General features: G+C 43.5%; 2 protein-coding genes across 4 annotated transcripts in view; one reads left to right on the top strand and one right to left on the bottom strand.

Annotated features, from left to right (window-relative positions):
- The window catches only part of MAP4K3 (mitogen-activated protein kinase kinase kinase kinase 3), a 188466-nt gene extending 177185 nt beyond the window's left edge, over positions 1-11281 (bottom strand). For both annotated transcript variants that reach the window (XM_060169878.1, XM_060169879.1), the window contains exon 1: positions 11055-11281. In XM_060169878.1, coding sequence (XP_060025861.1) covers positions 11055-11150 — 96 coding nt within the window. In that variant the 5' untranslated portion in view covers positions 11151-11281. The remainder of the gene's footprint in view (positions 1-11054) is intronic.
- A 310-nt stretch (positions 11282-11591) lies between these two features.
- Positions 11592-20567, top strand: part of TMEM178A (transmembrane protein 178A) — a 247738-nt gene continuing 238762 nt past the window's right edge. For both annotated transcript variants that reach the window (XM_060169888.1, XM_060169887.1), the window contains exon 1: positions 11592-11796. The gene's annotated coding sequence lies outside the window, so the exon portion shown is untranslated. The remainder of the gene's footprint in view (positions 11797-20567) is intronic.

The raw sequence follows: 20567 nt of genomic DNA, 5'->3' as shown, positions 1-20567 counted from the left end.
GTGGCTAAGGTTGGTTCAGTGGGTTGTGTAGGCTTCCTGGTGGAGGGGACTAGTGCCTGTGTTCTGGTGGATGAGACTGGATCTTGTCTTTCTGGTGGGCAGGTCCACGTCTGGTGGTGTGTTTTGGGGTGTCTGTGGACTTACTATGATTTTAGGCAGCCTCTCTGCTAATGGACGGGGCTGTGTTCCTGTCTTGCTAGTTGTTTGGCATAGGGTGTCCAGCACTGTAGCTTGCTGGTCATTGAGTGGAGCTGGGTCTTGTTGTTGAGATGGAGATCTCTGGGAGATATTCGCTGTTGGATATTACATGGAGCTGGGAAGTCTCTTGTGGACCAGTGTCCTGAAGTTGGCTCTCCCACCTCAGAGGCACAGCCCTGACGCCTGGCTGGAGCACCAAGAGCCTTTCATCCACAAGGCTCAGAATAAAAGGGAGAAAAAAAAAGAAAGCAAGAAAGCAAGAAAGCGAAGGAAGGGAGGGAGGGAGGGAGGGAGGGAGGAAGGAAGGAAGGAAAGAAAGAGGATAAAATAAAATAGGATAAAATAAAATAAAGTTATTAAAATAAAAAATAATTATTAAGAAAAAAATTTTGAAAGAAAAAAACGGACGGACAGAACCCTAGGACAAATGGTGAAAGCAAAGCTATACAGACAAAATCTCACACAGAAGCATACACATACTCACAAAGAGAGGAAAAGGGGAAAAAATAATATATCTTGCTCCCAGAGTCCCCCTCCTCAATTTGGGATGATTCGTTGTCTATTCAGGTATTCCATAGATGCAGGGTACATCAAGTTGATTGTGGAGTTTTAATCTGCTGCTTTTGAGGCTGCTGGGAGCTATTTCCCTTCCTCTTCTTTGTTCACACTGTTCCCAGGGTTCAGCTTTGGATTTGACCCCGCCTCTGCGTGTAGGTCGCCAGAGGGCGTCTGTTCTTCGCTCAGACAGGACGGGGTTAAAGGAGCAGCTGATTTGGCGGCTCTGGCTCACTCAGGCCCGGGGGGAGGGAGGGGTACAGATGCAGGGCGAGCCTGCGGCTCAGAGGCCGTCGTGACGTTGCACCAGCCTGAGGTGCAACGTGCGTTCTCCCGGGAAAGTTGTCCCTGGATCCCGGGACCCTGGCAGTGGCGGGCTGCACAGCCTCCCCGGAAGGGGGGTGTGGATAGTGACCTGTGCTCGCACACAGGCTTCTTGTTGGTGGCAGCAGCAGCCTTAGCGTCTCATGCCCGTCTCTGTGGTCCGCGCTTTTAGCCGCGGCTCACACCCGTCTCTGGAGCTCCTTTAAGCAGTGCTCTTAATCCCCTCTCCTCGTGCCCCAGGAAACAAAGAGGCAAGAAAAAGTCTCTTGCCTGTTCGGCAGCTCCAAACTTTTTCCCAGACTCCCTCCCGGCTAGCCGTGGCGCACTAACCCCTTCAGGCTGTGTTCACGCCGCCAACCCCAGTCCTCTCCCTGCGCTCCGACCAAAGCCTGAGCCTCAACTCCCTGCTCCCAACCGCCCCAGCGGCTGAGCAGACAAGACTCTCGGGCTGGTGAGTGCTGGTCAGCACCGATCCTCTGTGAGGGAATCTCTCCGCTTTGCCCTCCGCACCCCTGTTGCTGCGCTCTCCTCCGTGGCTCCGAAGCTTCTCCCCCGCCACCCCATCTCTCCCCCAGTGAAGGGGCTTCCTAGTGTGTGGAAACCTTTCCTCCTTCACAGCTCCCTCCCACTGGTGCAGGTCCCTTCCCTATTCTTTTGTCTCTGTTTTTCCTTTTTTCTTTTGCCCTACCCAGGTACGTGGGGAGTTCCTTGCCTTTCGGTAGGTCTGAGGTCTTCTGCCAGCGTTCAATGGGTGTTCTATAGGAGCAGTTCCACGTGTAGATGTATTTCTGATGTATCTGTGGGGAGGAAGGTGATCTTCGCATCTTACTCTTCGGCCATCTTCTCTCTCTTACTCTTCCGCCATCTTCTCTCTGCAACTTTTTTTTTTTTTTTTTTTTTTTTTGCAGTACACGGGTCTCTCACTGTTGTGGCCTCTCCCATTGCAGAGCACAGGCTCCGGATGTGCAGGGTCAGCAGCCATGGCTCACAGGCCTAGCCGCTCCGTGGCATGTGGGACCTTCCCGGACCGGGGCACGCACCCGTGTCCCCTGCATCGGCAGGCGGACTCTCAACCACTGTGCCACCAGGGAAGCCCTGCAACTAACTTTTAATTGTCAAGTTGTGGAGATGTAGAAGAGGAAAATACCCACAATTACCTGAAAAGGCTATTAAAATATTCTCCTTTTCCAAATAAATACATGTGAGAGACCAGATTTTCTTCACATGTCAACCGAAACAAAATATCCCAATAGGATGAATGAAGAAACACATCTGAGAAACAGCTGTCTTCTATTTAACCAAATATTAAAGACATTTGCAAAATGTACAACAATCCCACTCCCTTCACTCAATTTTTGTTTGGAAAATAGTTATTTTTCATGAAAATGTCATTTATGTTAACATGTAATAGGTTTATTTTTCTTTTTAATAAATTAATATTTTAAAAAATTCCTCAGGTATAATTGCTAATATAGTCAATAGTAATAGATATAATTAACATAAACAACTTTGGTGTTCTCAATAATTTTTAAGAGTACAAAAGGATTCTGAAACAGACTCTATTTTACAGATATTTCTGTCCTTCCTCTCTGATCCACTCTCATTACGAATGCCAGAATAATCCTGGGCACTTTCAACATTATTACTTCTTGCACAAAAGCCTTAGTGTTCCCAACATCCTGTCACTTCCTATCTACACAATTTTACCTGGCTTTCAAGAACTTTATAAATTGGCCCTGCCTTATCTAGCAAATTTTACTTCTCCATGCTCCCCAACACAAGTCTCCATGTTACTTAATCCTCCCTTTCAGTCTCTAACCCTTTACTCCTGTGGTTAAATGCTCACCTGGAAAGCACCCCCAGCCCCTATTCCCTCCTCTGCTTTCCTCCTCTCTCTCTGCCTCCTCCAATCTAAACTTTCTCATCGTAAGGGCCCAGAGAGCAAAAAGGACAATGCCTTGAATGTCAAGCTTAAACTACCAATGGAGTATAAGCTTTAAAAATTTTGAATCACTATACTGTATACCTGTAACTTACATAATATTGTACAGAAACTATACTTCAATTTAAAAAAAATGGTGTGTACTTTAGTTTATAGGCAATGAAGAGAAGATTCTTTGAGCAGAAGGTGGATGATTTATACAGAAAGAATGTTCTTACCATCTCAAGTTTCTAAGAAGAGTTTAAACAAACTAAATAAATGTCTTCTTTGGACATACCTAAATTTACGGTCAAATCTAAGATTTTTCCAATAGACTTTAAGGACTAAGGGAGGTGATACACTGTCACATTAGGAATCCAAACCTAAAATCTCAGGTCAAGGCAACTGGAACTCTGAAACATGGCATCTTCCAGAACCAAAAAAACTGTAAAAAACAAAAGTGGAAAACAAACATGATTTCATCGCTCAAATCTAAGGCCTTTTGGTATTGGTGAACAAAGTCCTCTTCCTGATTAGAAGTCCAATTTAATCATATTTTCGAAAAACAAAAACCAGTATGTAATAGCTATATATATTCACTAGTCACTAAATGTCTTTACTTTAAAATGACAGAGTATTCTCATATGCATGTAAGTTAAGAACATTGCTTATTATGCAGAAGATACATTAAACCTACTGATTTAGTTTAGGCCTAATAATAAACCACAATGTTTAATTCATTCTATACCCACTATGGCCAGAGATCTAGGTCAAGCCCAATGTCATCTCCACTTTAAAACCTGCTATGATTTCTCCCAACCAGAAATAATGATCTCCTTCCTCTAAACTTAGGTAGTAGCACACGGTCTGTTCCTCTCATGCCAGTTCATTCATTTATTCCACAAATATTTACTGAGAGTCTAAATATGTGTTAGGCACTTTTCTATGTTCTGGGGATACAGCCATGAACAAAACAAAACCACCAGCTTCCCGGACTTACACTCTAGTGGGAAAAGAAAGGCAATAAACAAATAAATATAAGGTGATACATGCCACAGTGAAAATTAGGGAGAGTAGGAGGCAAAGCTGAATTTTTTATAAAGCTAATAAAACTTACAGTTCAGGCCTCCTCACTTCCCCGGGGCCTCTATGAGTGCTGAAAGTTACTGGGACACGTAGAATGTTTCTGGTGGGGAAGAGAAGTCCAGTGGAAGCACTACATGACAGCATTTTTGATCAAATGCCTAAAGAGGCCTCAGAAGAAAGGGACCTGACTCTAAGGTTACAGCATTTTGTTGGGACATCTTTTCTAACTCCAAATAATTATTCACTTTCACACCAAACTTTTTATTCTAATTTATTTGTTTTCTCAATGAGGGTACCCAAATTACTGTATAAAGTTCAGGGCCTACAAAATCTGGATCCATCCCTGGTAAAGACAGAAGTGGGGAGGAGCTGTTTTTTATAGGATGATAAGGAACAGGCACATTAAAAGGTGACATTTGAGCTGAGACCTGAGGGAAATGAAGAAACAAACCATACAGATATCGGGGGGGCGGGGTTATGAGCACAGACAGCAAGTGTAAAACCACTGAGGCAGCAGCACGAGGAGCAGAGTAGGTCAGGAAGACAGAAGCAGGAGAAATACATAATAATAAACAGTATTACCGACAATTAACAGTTACTGAGTATTATGTGACAGGCACTGTCCCAAGTACTTTTTTAAAAATATTTATTTATTTATTTTGGCTGTGCCAGGTCTTAGTTGTGGCACGCGGGCTTCTTAGTTGCAGCATGCAGACTCTTAGTTGCAGCACGCGTGCAGGATGTAGTTCTCTGACCAGGGATCAAACCCAGGTCCGCTGCATTGGGAGTGCAGAGTCTTACCCACTGGACCACCAGGGAAGTCCCCCAAGTACTTTTCTAAGCATCTCCATTTTACAACTGAGGAAACTGAGGCACAGAGAGAAGGATTAGGTAATTGGCTAGTGGGTGGTGAAACTAGGCAGTCTGCCTCCAGAACCTGCTCTTAAATCACACTGCTGAATATACACTACCAAATGTAAAATAGATAGCTACTGGGAAGCAGCCGCATAGCACAGGGAGATCAGCTCCGTGCTCTGTGACCACCTTAGAGCGGTGGGATAGGGAGGGTGGGAGGGAGACTCAAGAGGGAGGAGATATGGGGATATATGTATATGTATACGTGATTCACTTTGTTATAAAGCAGAAACTAACACACCATTGTAAAGCAATTATACTGCAATAAAGATGTTAAAAAAAAATCACTGTGCTGTGCTACAGAGAAGTCGGTTGTCTAGATTATGGAGTGTCAAGACAATCTCTCAGCCAGTAGGAGATTTAATGTGCTAGAAAAGAGGAAATCAACACAGTTTTGATCTCAAACAATGATAGCTAAAAGTAGGTTTACAATTTATGTCCCTGTAAATAAAGTACCAAGTCTTGTCATTTTTCCTACTCCACACACAGTCCCTAGGACCTTTCCTTTCATATTACAGCTATTCAGTGTAGGATGAATGTTAAATGGACTCTCATGAGAGAATGACTAACTACTCACTCTCAATACAAAATAATTAGATGTTGTTTCACAAGTAAATATACATACAAATCAAATCTTGGAGGTAAGTACCTCCTTTAGGGAATCAGATCCATATCAAAGTCAGGTAAGCTGTTTGTATCTACAGAAATTATCCCACAATCTGTTCCACTGTCATTTTCCACCTAAAATATCTACTGATACGAGAAAACTCTACCTTAATTTACCTTAAATACTCAATCATTCTGAAGTTAGGACCACTTCCTCTGGTCCCTCTAGACTTTGTCCTCCATGAAAGTAAAAATGGGCATAATCCGGATACACGTTTTATTTTCCTTCAGCTGTTCTTTTCTAAATGCTTAAGGTCTTCATGTCCCTCATAGGAGGCGAGGTTTCAGAACTGAGTTTTCCAGAAAAGTTCTTATAAATCCTGACTATAATGAAAGAATTAGTGTTTGATGATATTAATCGGAATACCATGAGAGACGCCGAGTTACAAACAAGTCAACATATAATTCACTAAATACTTGAACATACAAATTAATTTCCTGATTTCACTGTCCAACCTTCAATTTTTCTCCTGTCAGCTTTCAGAGTCTCTCTACATAGATCACCATGTGAGTGCTACCTTGGAGCTTAGCCACATTACAGCCTCTGCTTCAGAGGGAATGGCTTCCAAACACACACAGATAAAATCAATATCAACATTTCCAAAGCATGTTCTGCAAGACACCAGTTCTAAGGACAAGCAATCGGTATTACAGAGAAGAATCCCATCATCAAGTAACTTTGGAGTTTGCTGGGTTAAGCAAAGTTTACCAGGTTTCTTTACCATAGGACTCCTCGGCCTCTGATACACTCATAGTACTGCTTTCCCTGGAGCATCCTGGTCACAGTTTTTTGTTTGTTTGCTTGTTTGGCTGCATCCCACAGCATGCAGGATCTTCTTAGTTCCCCGACCAGGGATCGAACCCGTGCCCCCGGCAGTGGAAGTGCAGAGTTCTAACCACTGGACTGCCGGGGAAGCCCCCTGGTCACAGTTTGGAAAACGCTTATGAAGTCCAGTCTGGAAGTAAAAGATGATTCCAAGGCTTCAAGCCTTAACAAACTGACACTACTGGGGCTTTTGACCTTGTCTCCATTTGTCAGCTGGAGATAATGGGCTAGAACTCAGAAGGCACAAGCTGGAGGCATCTGGGAGTCATTCACAGGGACAAAGCTAACTCCACAAGACCAGATGAGATACTCCCTGAGAAACACATGAAGACCAGTACTTCAAAACAACCCTGCCTTACCCTACCTCTAGCTTTAGTATCGTCTCTCTAGCAATAAATCTAGAAAAACATCTGTAAATGAAGACTCTAAGGGTAGGAATAATACAAATTAAACTGGAAAACTGCCTGAGAAAAAAATAGCATAATGCATGTGAAAATCATACTAATGTTGATAAATGTTGATAATGTGATATGGTATACAAAGACCTAACTTCTCCAAGCTTCTCCAAGTAATCGCTTTCAAGTGACAAACCTATAGCTCATTCATTCTCTTCTTTTTTGGGATCATGGAACTCTTTGAGAATGTAATGAATACCAAAAGCCATCTCTCCAGAAAAACACACACACATACAACATTAAGCCTATAAATTTCCAAGGGTTTCGTGGGCCCCCTGCGGCTCAACCAGAGCCCTTTCTAGCTGTCAACTCCCAAGCCCCTGAGTAACTCCTGCTACAGATACTTCATCTGACAGACAAAGCCCAGAGTTATAGCACATTTAAAAGTGTGTAAGCCTTTTCTTTTTAAACTATATTTTCATGTACTTTAAGACAGTGCAGAGGAAATGTATATTTGCATTTTTTTGGCCTCAAAAAAATTAAAACGTATTTGTTGAGTGAAACAAGTCAACACCATAAACAGAAGGGCATATGATGGTAATAATATCTTCACGACAAAACAGCTCTGAGAGGCTAAGTGATTTTATAAGGCCAAAGAGCTAATAAATTCTAGATCTTCCACATCCTAGCTCAGTACTTTTTAACTAAACCATGCCACCTTAAATATAATAAGCATATTATTACACTGCATAGGATATAGTTTTCAAAATAAAAATCCCTTAAAACACCAACCTTCTAAGAATGACTATAAATAATTAGGCCTCTAACTTACTTACTTAATTGGATCATTCCATTTTTAGCACCTAAATACTGACAAATTAAGGAGCAAATTATATATACCGGCTTTTGAAAAAAATTCTTTAAGGCACTACTCTCTAATCAACACCATTTGTAAAACTAATGAAAATCGAAAACAGCAAAATACAAAAAAATCTGTTATCTTTATAGCATGAACATGACTATATACAGACAAAAATACAAATAGTTTAAGCTTTGGGTCATTCAGCAAACGGGATATGACGCCAAAAACCACACAGAGTTTCTCTGCTTTGGGCCCCTGATATTAGAAGAGTCTGGCAGGCAGGGATCAAGTATCTATTATCTGATGTCCACTTGGCAGACTCTACAAAAACAGTGAGGCCTGGCTGCACAGCAGGAGTTAGCTATTCTAACTACTACCTAAAGATCCACTCTAACTCGGAGTGTGGCTGCAACTAACATGCTAAACTAAGTGTGTGCCTCCGTTTCTCCACTGGAAATTCGATAATACATTATCTGCCCATATGCTGGTTAAGGACACAGTAGCTAGAGCAAACTGGTTCACATTTTGGCTTTGCCACCTACGAACTTTGGCAAGTTACTGTAACTTCCCTGTGCCTTAGTTTCTTCTGATGCAAAATGGAGTTAATAACAGCATCTCTTTCATTGGGCTATTGTAAGGATTGAGGTAATACATGGAGAAGTCTTCGAGCAGTGCCTGGCAAGTAATAAGCACTCTATAAATGTTAGTTTCCATTATCATTATTTTAAACAGATGACAAGATTAATCAACTTATACCTGCACTGCACTTAGATGTCCTTAGGAAATTACAGGCCTTAATTTTTTTACGTTTTAATCATGTGGCTTAACTACCAGCTGTTTTTTCTAAATATAGTAATTACATGGCCAATTATTCTTGTAAAGAACTGAAAAAGAACTTACTGTCTACACTGCCACCTAAGCCTGACACATTAGCAAAGTTTCAGTTAACTTTTCATCTCAATATAACCAGACTCCCTTTTTAAAAAATTTATTTATTTATTATTATTATTATTTTGTGGCTGTGTTGGGTCTTTGTTGCTGTGCGCAGGCTTTCTCTAGTTGTGGCGAGCGGGGGCTACTCTTTGTTGTGGTGCACAGGCTTCGCATTGCGGTGGCTTCTCTTGTTGAGGAGCATGGGCTCTAGGCACGCGGGCTTCAGTAGTTGTGGTGCGTGGGCTTCAGTAGTTGTGGCTCGTAGGCTCAGCAGTTGTGGCTCACGGGTTCTAGAGTGCAGGCTTAGTAGTTGTGGCACATGGGCTTAGTTGCTCCCCAGCATGTGGGATCTTCCCAGACCAGGGCTTGAACCTGTGTCCCCTGCATTGGCAGGTGGATTCTTAACCATTGTGCCATCAGGGAAGCCCTAACCAGACTCCCTTAACCAACTCTAAGCTACCTGGATTTACTCAGTTCAACTTTCACAATCACTACAAATTCCAAGCACAATACTGTAATGGTTATGCTTACAGTGGCCTCCTAACTGCTCTTTACCTCTGCCCCCCCATCTCCACTCCCCACACTGCAGTAAGTAAAGCTTGAAAGCTTGTAAAAATCCAAGTCTAATTTCACTCTCCTACTTAAAACCCTGCAATGGTTCCTTATTGTCCTAAAGAGAAGTCCCACCTCCTTACAAGACCAAAGAGGCCTGCATGATCTAGGGTCATCCTCCCTCTCTGGCTACTGAGGCCACATAGGCCTTCTTTCAAATCCTCACCCTGTTCTTTAGGGCCTCCAAGCCTGCACAGATCATGCTTCCTCTATCTGGCATAATTTCCTCTCCCCATTGCCTCTGACTCCCCAGCGGAGATGAAGTCCTCCTGTTATACGCTCTCCTAACCCTAATCCTAATCCTCTCCTCTCGGCAGCACAAAAGAAAACTCAATAAAATAATTGTTTAAATGGTTGTTTAATGTTGTTCTTGTCCAAAAAATATAAACAAGTAAGACTTGGGAACATGTCTCTCTTTTAGCGCTACAACCCAAGTGCTTAGAAAGATGCACAGTACCTTATACACAGTAGGTGTGTCACATAGGTGACAACATAGACACCTGTGTTGTCTATGGAGAAAAGTGGTGATATAACTGATGATGGAAAGCAAATCATCCACAAAACAAGACTAATGCAGAATACTGGCTGCACTGTATTAAATATCTAAGTTACCATATGCATTACAAGTGAAGTAAAAGTAAAAACCTACTGCTTAAAGGTGGGCAAAATAAAGTTAAGACTCAACTTTCCAAAGTAAAGTTAAGTTTCTTTGTGCATCCTCAGGTGTTATGTGAAACAGGCGGAGTTCCACTTCAGTTACCAGTAAGAAGATACACAACCGAATCAAGACTGCTGCCACATTTGGCACAAGCCTGCTCTTCTTGGCAGTCTCTGTGAGGCCAAGAGTTGAGCTGGCCAGAGGAGCATGATTTATCTGCCACATTTAGAAGTGGTCCCTCTACAACAGGAATGCTATGCTACTAATGAGCTTTGAATTCTAACCTTGCCTAACCAGTACCATTCCTAAGTATTCAATTCACTTATATATATATATATATATATATATATATAAAAAAGCTGAATCCTATGTGTCACTGACAAAAACAAGTTTAATAAGGCATCACGGTCCAATTCGAGTTGGAGAAAAAGTTGCTCTTTCAAAAGAAGAAAAGAAGGAAAGACGGGAGGGAAGGGAGGGAAAGAAAGAAAGAAAAGAAAGAAAGGGAGGAAGGGAGGAAGGAAGAAAGAAGTCATGCTAACCAGATCTCTTTTACAAAAGAAAGTCATTACTTGGAAAATTAAAGGAAACTGGTATGCGGATGCTAGGAGGCTTAAGGTTGAGGGGCTGTCGATGGACGCTGCCCAGTGAAATGACTATCGCCGGGCCTGGTGGGCAGCAGATGCCAACCCACCGCGAACAATCCCAGGTCCGTGGAGAGCATGCAGGTTTGACATAAGCCAAACCCCTGCTGTCCGGCTCGTCGCACTGACCCTGCCAATGCAACAAACGCGCAGACCCTCTCCGCGCGGTGAGGAGCGGAGTTGCCGCCGCCGTTCAGCGCTTCCCGGGAAACGCGCGTCCGGGGGAGGCTCAGGTAAGGACCCGGGGATCTCGGGATTAAACGTTTGGCCCTTTGTTCTCTGCACGGTCGCGGAGCCCTGGGCACCCGCCGCTCCTCCTCGCCCACCGCTCCCGGGCGCCAGCGTCTGCCGCCGACAGGCAGCGCGGACTCGGGCGCCCCGACTCGCCGGCGCCCCTCGCCCTCCCCGCGGCGGGTCAGCGCCCCACTGCCTCAGCGGCGCGCGGCCCCTCGCCCTCACCTTGTAGACGTCGCCGTAGGTGCCGCTGCCGATGCGCTGAATCAGCTCGAAGTCCTCCTGAGGGTTCCGGCGGGACAGATCGAAGCAGGGGTTCATGGCGGGCCCCGGGTGCCCCCAGCCTCCCTCCCGGGCAGGGGAGGGGGGGCGCTCAGGGGGCCACACGGAGAGTGGGAGCCGCGGCGGGCCCCCTGCTCCCCCGGCGGTCACAATCGCCCGGCTCCACGCTGCGGCCGCCGCCGCGGACGACGACGACCGGCCTAACCGTCCCCGCCCCCCGCAGCCCGCCGCGGCGCCGAACCCGGGTCACACCCACACGGAGCCGAGGACGCTCGCAGCCCCTCGCTCGGGGTGAAACTCCAACATGGCTTCCGCCTTCGCCGCTCCTCCCCCTCCCCTTACTCCGGCTCCTCCACCCTCCTCCCTTTTCCCGGCTCCCGCCCGACTGCGCAGCCGCGAGCCCGGAGGGAGCGCTCCCCGGACCCGCGCGCGGCCCTCCCCGTGCGCGCTCCGGCTCCCCGCGCTTGCCTGGCGAGGCCCGGTCCCCGGGCCCTATTCGGCCAAAACGGCCGCGGCTTCCCCGCGCTGGGGACCCGCGCGCGACCGCCGCTGTGCCGTGCCAGAAAAGGCTCGCCTACCCCCCGGGACGGCGGAGGGGGGGCAGGCAGAAAGGAGCTCCTATTCGCTTCTCATTTACCCAGCGACAAAGTCTGACGTCGCCGCATCAGGTCCCCATCCTAAGCAGGTAGTATAGTTTTAATTTGCAAGACGGCCCGTGTCCCGAACTTTTATTTTAGAAGCAACTATACATAGGACACAGCCGAGTCCCACAGACTTTCTGGGATTGCGGGGAAGGGGTTGTTGTCCTGAGGAAATCCTCTGAAAAAAGTGAGCTGTGCTTGCTGCGACCCCTGACACTCGGGCCCTTTGAGTTGACCTGACAGGGTGCAAAAAAGGACAGGTCAGGAGGGCGGCCAGGGAGGCGTGTGGAGTGGGTAGGCCATGGGAAGCTCTGGGGGAAAAACACGCCAAACGGCCGCCAGCCCTTCCGCGTGGAGGGCGTGGGAGGCAGCCAGAGGCCAGAACTAAAGCAGTGCTTGACCTTCACCAGAGGCGTGTGCATTATCAAAGACGGGGGAGGGGACCAGCAAGCTGTCTAGCAACCTTGCAAAGGAGAGGTGGGGTGGAGGTGAAGGGTGGAGCGTGGACGAGATCCATTCCCATACCTGAAATGTCAACCTGTGATGGTCCGCAAGCTCTACAGCTTAACTACCCAAAGCCCCACCCTGCTTCAGACCCAGATTGCAAGCCTTGTGGACACCAGCTTCAACTCTTATTATCTGTCCAAGAAAGCCCGTGGGTATGGAGGGCTAATTTTCTGTTTTCAATAAACTGCCCACTAGGCATTTCCAAAAGCTTTAATCAAGTAGGTAGGTGATGGCCACTTCGGCAATACCGCTTTGGAGTTTTGCTTCAGAAGCTGTTTCCTAGTACCCTTAGGCACCACACCTTCTGACCGTTAATATTCCCTAAGGCCTCGTGGCTCCCCGAAAAACTAGGTCTTATCAAACTTGTTAAATATAAAATAAGTATAATCAAATAATAGTCAAGCGAACTATTTACAGTTAACTGCCACGTACATTTTTATCTTTTCCATCTCTTTGCCTACAGTAAGATTGCATGTTTACTAAATTCTCAAAGAAGTTGTTTGCCCTATCTGTTGACTAAAAGATGTTGGAAAATGACCATCTCTTCACCTATACAAGTAGACTTTCGATTATCTAGTTTTTAATTATTTTAAAGCATCAGTACTAGGAGCATATTACTTACACTGCTGCCCTATGAATACTTATCATTGGGTTTCTTCTAGATGGATCGACCTTAAAAGACTCTGGTATCTTGAGAATTAAACTCCTGACTATAAATATTATTCCATGGCTAAGGACCCTCTTTTTTGCCTGTTTAAGGCACTTGCCCAGAGGCAAGCCTTCCTTCGGCCTGTCCACTTTTGGAGAATTGTTTGGCCTCCTTAAGCCAAACATGAGGATAATTAGCCCAGGGTTCAGATAAGCAGACCTAATAAACGATCTCAAATAGGAACCAGTTCTGCTCTCTTTTTCTGCCTTTTTAATGCTGGAAAGCCAAATTCTCAGGATTGAATGCTGCACAAGAACGTTCTAATGGTTTCACTGTTTTGTTTGCAAGGATTATCTTCTGTGCAGATAACTTTGCATTTGCATCACTAATAGACTTCTTTCAAAGGGAAAAGACATTTCAGTAGGGCTGAAACAGTCTTTAAAGTTTTGTTTGTTCCATTTTGGCAAGGCCAAGCTAGTCCTTTTGAAAAGACATGGGTTTGCATGTGAGGGCCTGATTTGCCGTATGGGTTACAACATAAATAAAAGGACTTTTGCAATCAACAAAGAATAAAATATTTTGCTGTTGGTAATACATACATACAGCCAAATCTGATGTCTTTTTTTCTATTCTAACACTCCTCAGCTTCACTAGAAGTAACACTAATGATCACACTTTCTTTGAATCAGAGAAATAACTTCCCTCTTCTATGATTAGAAGCATCCTTAGAAGTCCTAAACTGCTTCTAAAGCATCTCTCCTGGATTTACTGCTGCTTGAATACCTTCAGTGAAAGGGAACTCACTGCTTCCGAAGTACCCTGCTTCAGTATAAGATAGTGCTAGTGAATAATCATAACAATAATAAAAAAATATCTAAAATTACCAAGTGCTTACAGCGTGCCAGGAACTGAGCCAAGTACTTTCCATGTATTATCTCATTTAATTCTCACAACAACTTGATGACATAGATATTATTATCTCCATTTTTTGAGGCACAGACAGATTAAGCTACTCAAGGTAATACAGAAAGCTGAAATTTGAATAGAGGTAGACACAAAGGCCAAGCTCTTAGCCACTAGTATGTAGTTAAAGTCTACTTTAAAAAATTTATCTTATGCTAAGCCAAAATCTGCCTCCCTGTTACTCAATTGGAGTCAGTGATTATTAGATTCTAGTGGTGTAGAGTACAAAGAAGAAAAACCAGCGTGCCTGACCTCAAGGAATTTGCAGTCTCACAAAACAGTGTGAGAAAAACAAAGGAGGGACCTAAATGTAGACAGGAAGATGTAGGAATGATGCTAAAGTAAATTTTGAAAAATATGTCAGAATTTGCCAGACAAACAGGGGGGAGGTGGTATACTCCAGGCTGACCACTTAGCCCCAGGTCTTTAAAGCATCCAGCCACATAAGCATCACACGGTAGGGAGCATGTAAGGCTAAGATGGACAGTAACAGTTGCCGCCATATCCAGACCACCTTTCTGTTAGCCCATCCCTCGTGCATCTGTGGCTTAAAAATTCCTTGGTCTTCACCCCAGCTTTCAGTTTCATCTTCAGGACCTCTTGTCTAATAACCCACTGGATCCACTTCTTTGGTTTATTGACCATATAGCCACCATTCACATTTTCAGTATACCACCAGCTCTGGGAAAGGAATACTGAGCCAGACTTCACTCAGAAAAGACTCATTACATCTGCCAGGGAAGGAGAATCAGACTCAGACATGTCTGTGAAACAATATGGCAGAAAGTTCCAGGAGGTTATATAACCTAGCCTAACACAGTTCTGAGCCTGGCTACCTGGGTTCAGATCTTGTCTCTGTCTCCTTACTGAACAACCTTGGGAAGTTATTTCAAACTGGGGCTATTATGAAGAGTCGAAAAGAAAATACCTGTAAAAGTCAGTGGTACCTGGCACCACAGTAATCCCACAAAGTATTAATTACTGTTATTTTGAGTAAATTTTAGAATGTTTTAAAGGCTGACAGTTATGAGGATGGGGATGGAGATACGATTTAGGAAGCAAATGCAATAACATAAGAGACCTTGAATTAAGGCCAGGGAGGCCTAGGATGGAGAAAAGGGAAGGAAACTAGGAAATAATTGGACGGTAAGGAAGCGGACAGTGACATGGATGACAAGCAGGTTTCTGGCTCAGACTATTGGGAAGATCCCAAAAAGGTAGTAGCATTTGCCATAATAAGAGGAACTGGGGTTATTTGGGGGAGGGTTATAACACTGGATCAAAATAGATGATTTTGTTTTGTATCTGTTAAATTAGAGGTGCTCAAATAGAAATGTGAAATAAGTGATAAATTTTACATTTATCACTAGTAAAAATTAGGGTTGAAACTTAGAAAAAATTTCGGGACTAATTTTTAAATTTGGAGAGCCATAGTTCAGAAATGTTTGTTGAGCATCTGTTAGGTGCCAAACATATATTAGGTTCTGGCAATGCAGTAGGTCCCTGAACTCAAGTTGGGGCTACAGACAAGTTCTCATATAATTTCTTGACAGTGAGATAAGTACTGAGGTGCAGAGAAGCAAAGCAAGAAGAAGATACTAGATGCCACTCGGGCTAATAATTTGGTTCTTTTTCAACCTATATATATATTTTTAATTTCTTTAAATGAATTTCTTAATTTTTTTAAGATAGTAAATGGATATTTTTGAAAGCATGTACTCGACATTTATTTATAGATGAGGTGGAACCCTGCATGGGGAGTGGGTGGAGATGGAAGTCCTCAGGTGTCAGCTCTCAGCTTCCTCTCTGTTATTCTGAGCAATTCAGCTCTGCTTCCAGACTTGCATACGTCCTAGCACAGTGTTTCTCAGTGGAGGTTTCATTAGCATTTTGGGTAGTCCTTGCTTGCATGGGACTGTCCCCAAGCATTATAAGATCCCTGCCCCGCCATCAGTACTGCTCCCAGCCATACTGACATCAACATTTCCATATGCCTAGGGTTGGGCTTGGGGGTGAAGGTAGTGACTAGATTGAAAATGTTTGCCTATCATGTCCCTTTGGAAAACTATCACCCACACCAAACTATTTATCATAGAATTCCTTTCTATTTAATATAGTATATTCCCTGAGAGAAGTCCTGATATATAAACATTGTCCCTTTTATTACATTTCCAATATTTAGCACCCAAGTGATATTTCACTGCCCTCTGTAGATGCACAACCAAGATTCCACCTGCCCTTTATTATGTAGTTTCCGGGATCACGTAAGAGGGCAATGAATCTAGTCTTTGCAGGTTATGGAAGTCTTCGCAGAGGAAGGAAACTCTAAGCTGAGACTTAAAAGACAAGTTAGAGAATTAGCCAGGCAAGAAGGTATATTCCATACTGAGGGTAGAAAGTTTACATTCAAAGAAGTGAAAGTAGTTCTGTTTGGGGTGAATAACAGATGAGGCTAGAGTGGTAAACGGGGACCAGTACATTAAGGGGCATTGTTTCAGTAGGGCTGAAGCAGCCTTTAAAGTTTTGTTTGTTCCATTTTGGCAAGGCCAAGCTAGTCCTTTTGAAAAGACATGGATTTGCATGTAAGGGCCTGATTTGCCGTATGGGTTACAACATAAATAAAAGGACTTTTGCAATCAACAAAGAATAAAATATTTTGCTGTTGGTAATACATACATACAGCCAAATCTGGGCTCTATTGTGTTAAATAATTTGGATTTTTGAGAACACAGGGGGCTATTGATGGGTTATCAGCACAGCAGTGGCATGATCTTACTTGTGCCTTAGAAATGTTCTGCTAGCTGCAGGTGGAGAATGAATTGAAGGCAGATGGCAGGACTGGAGACAAGATGGGAGAATATGTAATGCAGTATCGTCTAATGAACAGTCTTTGCTCTGAGCTCCTCAGTGGCCTCACTGAGCCTTTCTCAGAGCTGCTCTGCAGTCTGAGACTCGTCCCGCTTACTCCGCCATTCCTCTTCATCCTTCCAGGTATTTCCACAGATAAGTCTCTTGCACTTCTAATTCAATTTTACTATCTACAGAATTAGTACAATTAATATCAGTGAAGCAAAGAAGGAGGGAATTTTAAGAAGAGAATGAGCGAGTGTGTTAAATGCCAAAGAGAGACTGAGGAGGGAGATATAAAAGTATCATTAGGGCTTCCCTGGTGGCGCAGTGGTTGAGAGTCCGCCTGCCGATGCAGGGGACACGGGTTCGTGCCCCGGTCCCAGAGGATCCCACATGCCGTGGAGCGGCTGGGCCCGTGAGCCATGGCCGTTGGGCCTGCACGTCCGGAGCCTGTGCTCCACAACGGGAGAGGCCAAAACAGTGAGAGGCCCACATACCGAAAACAAAAAAAAGTATCATTAGCTTTGTCTTCACGGAGGTCAGTGCTGACCTAACTATTGATGTTCATAGTTCTTCTCCTGCTAGTGTGTGTCCTCTTAGTTATATCCTCCCAGATCCCCTTCAGCCTTTCTCATACATCATGATCTTCATACATTTCATCTGGACCCCCCTCATATGGACACATGTAATGTATTAATATCTTCCTAAACTCTGGCACTAAGCATTGAGCTCAGTATTCCACATGCAGTCTGGTCAGTATTGACTACAGGAAGACTATAACTACCTACTATCTCAACACTATATCGTAGCCCAAACTTTGATTCAGCTTTTTATAGTTGGCAACAAACTCAGGGCCACTGTGCTGCCCAACTCCAGGGGATCAGATTATAATCTATAATTATATAATCCTCAACTACAACTGGCCCCTGGGTCTCCATCAAGTAACATCTCCAAAAAACATATTTGCTCCCCTCTGAATCAGATCATCAGAGGTGTTCTTGAACCCCCATTGCCATAAAGTGCCAGGGACAAGAACCTGATCTCAGAGATCCTACTGTAAAATTCCTGCTAACAGTTTATCAGATCAAATAGCATCTTCTCATCACCAAGCAGATAAAACACACCAACAAAACAGGGCATAGAGTACACCTACCCCGTGTTGCTATCAGGTGAGATCTTGCAAAGACAAACAAGTTAGACAAGAACCTTGTCTCTATAGACAAGAACCTCCTATCTTCTTGAGAAGCCAGAATTTCAAGGGGGTGCTCTGGGGCCTGCACTGTAGGGAATTGATATCTTTTTAGACCCAACTAATCCTTGATGGGTGTAGGCTCTGTGAAACATAGACAAAATACTAAAGGATTGTAAAGAAGGGCAGGCTGAATACAGTCTGGGTGAGAGATCAAGAGATGCTGAGATAATCTACCGATAAAAATCCTAGTTATATTCACCTTTTATCCCCTGATAAGTCAGAGCACAGTGTTTCCCTGGTTCCCTTTCATATAACATCTAGCCTAAAATTCCCCTTAGGTGCCCTCAGTTAAAGGGTATTGCCCTGTCCTCTAGTTCCCAAATACAGAGTGAGGCCATGGTTGGGCCAGATTGGATTGAGTTGACCCAGAACAAATGCAGTTACATACACTGTGTTTCCAGGGTAGATTACTGCCCAGAGTGCTGTCCTACTGGCCTGTTCTTTAGAAGCTTTATTCTAGTTGCTATTACCCCCTTAGGAGGAGTCCAGCCCCTGCCCTCGACAAAACCTCTAGGAAAGCAATCTGCTCATAGATCTAAAAAGTTCATCTCTTTGGAGAAAAAAATCCGTGAATTTGGTTTAAACCTGGACTGGAATTTTTCTTGATCAAAACAGACAAAACAAAAACAAAAATAACAACAGAAATAAAAGCCCAGTTAAGTAATTGAAATAACATGTGCCAGGAGTTTTTCGTTATTCCTTACCCTCTGCTCATAGCTCAAGGCAGATGTGAAGGTGACTCATTTCTTAAACTGACCCAGATCTCTGCCCCAGGAAATAGGTCATGCTGGGTCTGAGCTCATGGCAAAGCCCAACTGGATCAGGGCCTCTTCTCAGCATTAGAGCCAAAGCTTCAGTCTGGAATCTGATCATCTGGGTTACTTAAGATACTTTTTTTAAAAATTATGTTTAAATTAGGACTCATCTGGTAGTATAAACTTTCCCAGCTGAGTACCGATGCCATCAGAAATAGTTTAAACGTGTTGATGGAATAATTGTTCTCATTGTAAAAGGAATAAAAGGAAGGAAACTCATGAAAATTTCACTGCTGCTTTGTATTTCATTTACAAATGGCTAAGCTCTTACATGAAATTTGTGAATAGTCCTTTTCAAGCATAAGTGTGGAGCTGTACAGGCATTCTCTCTCTGTCTCAACATCAATACCATTAAGTGGGCATCAATATCTGAAAATGTTTGTATGAACTTTCAATACCTGAAAGTATAACACTCTTACACTGCTGATGCCAATATTTAGGGCTTACCTCTGATCTAAAGAGAGCCCTCTTTGGTCCTTCCAAATAAATCCAAAACACCATGTCTGCAAATCTGAGTGCAGTCTGGTTTTTGCTACGAGGTACAAGCCTCTTAATTTGTCTCTCGGGCCCCATTCTCTTCTTCTGATATACCACACTTGGCCAAGAAACATGCTTCTTAAAATGCCAATGATGGAAATATGGAAGTCTCGGGGGGAAGCTAAATTTGGAATGAATGTGAGCTCACTTTTAGGCATATTATGTTTGAGAAGATGAAAGGGCATTAAGGAGAAGCCATTGCAAAGATAGTGACAGATTTAGAAAGTGCAAGAGGAAATTAGATCATCACATGTAAATTTAAGTCATACAAATAAAGACGGTAGAATAATGAGATCTCTAAGTGAGAGTCTGAGAGTGTAGAGCAATGGTGAGCAATCTTTTTTTTTTTAAATGAAGGCCACTTAAAAGGAATAGAAAATGTTTCTGGGCCTTCCTTGTTTTTTAAACATTTAAAGTGAAAATAATGTACCTTCCATAACAAGAATTTATGCTGTGGGATAATTTATTAAGGTATGAATATGTAACCATTCTTCCCCAGGCAGTGTTTTCCAGCCTGTCTTTGCGTGATATATTTGTGACATGGAATTTAAGGAAAGGACAGTGGAGACGTGATGGTGGGGAAGGAGGAAGACAAAGGGAATAATTTAGCCAGAAAGGAGCTAAATCAACCTTTCAGGTGTTGGAAGAAAGAGAGAAGGGAGAAAATAACCAAGAGCCCAATAAACTGGGTCCTAGAGAAAGAGTTTGTGTTTTAGGACTAGAGTGAATAGAATGGAACTCAAGCATGGCTCTGTAACCATGAATGTGTTCCTCATAGGTGCTCTTTGACAGCTGCAAGTAAGGATTGGAACGCCTTTTTAAGATTGCAATGTATCTTTATATGTGATCCTGAGCAGAGTCTGAGGTAGGTGGGATCCCAGGATTAATTAAGGTTAAAAGAAGAATGCCAATGAGAAATTTGCCAATACTTTCGAACTGCTAAAATATTATCTGGTTATATGTAAGAAGTCACGACACAGAAGCAGCTTTCAAATCTTTTATAACTTAATTTGCATTACTTTTTAGCATTTATAAATATTTTCATATTTATGTCTCATTTTATCTTTGGAAAGACTCCTTCATTTATTATCGTCCTTAGTTTACAGATGGGGAAATTGAAGCTTAGAGGAGTGAAAATCAGAAACAGATCAGGGTTTATAATGTTTCAGTCAGTTGAACATCTACTGAGCTTTGATTACTGAGTTTCAGGTTATATTAGATATTGGGGTTGCAAAAATGAAT

The sequence above is a fragment of the Lagenorhynchus albirostris genome, chromosome 13, assembly GCF_949774975.1.
Source record: "Lagenorhynchus albirostris chromosome 13, mLagAlb1.1, whole genome shotgun sequence".
Taxonomy (NCBI): Eukaryota; Metazoa; Chordata; class Mammalia; order Artiodactyla; family Delphinidae; genus Lagenorhynchus; species Lagenorhynchus albirostris.
This window is presented reverse-complemented; position numbering and strand designations above follow the sequence as displayed.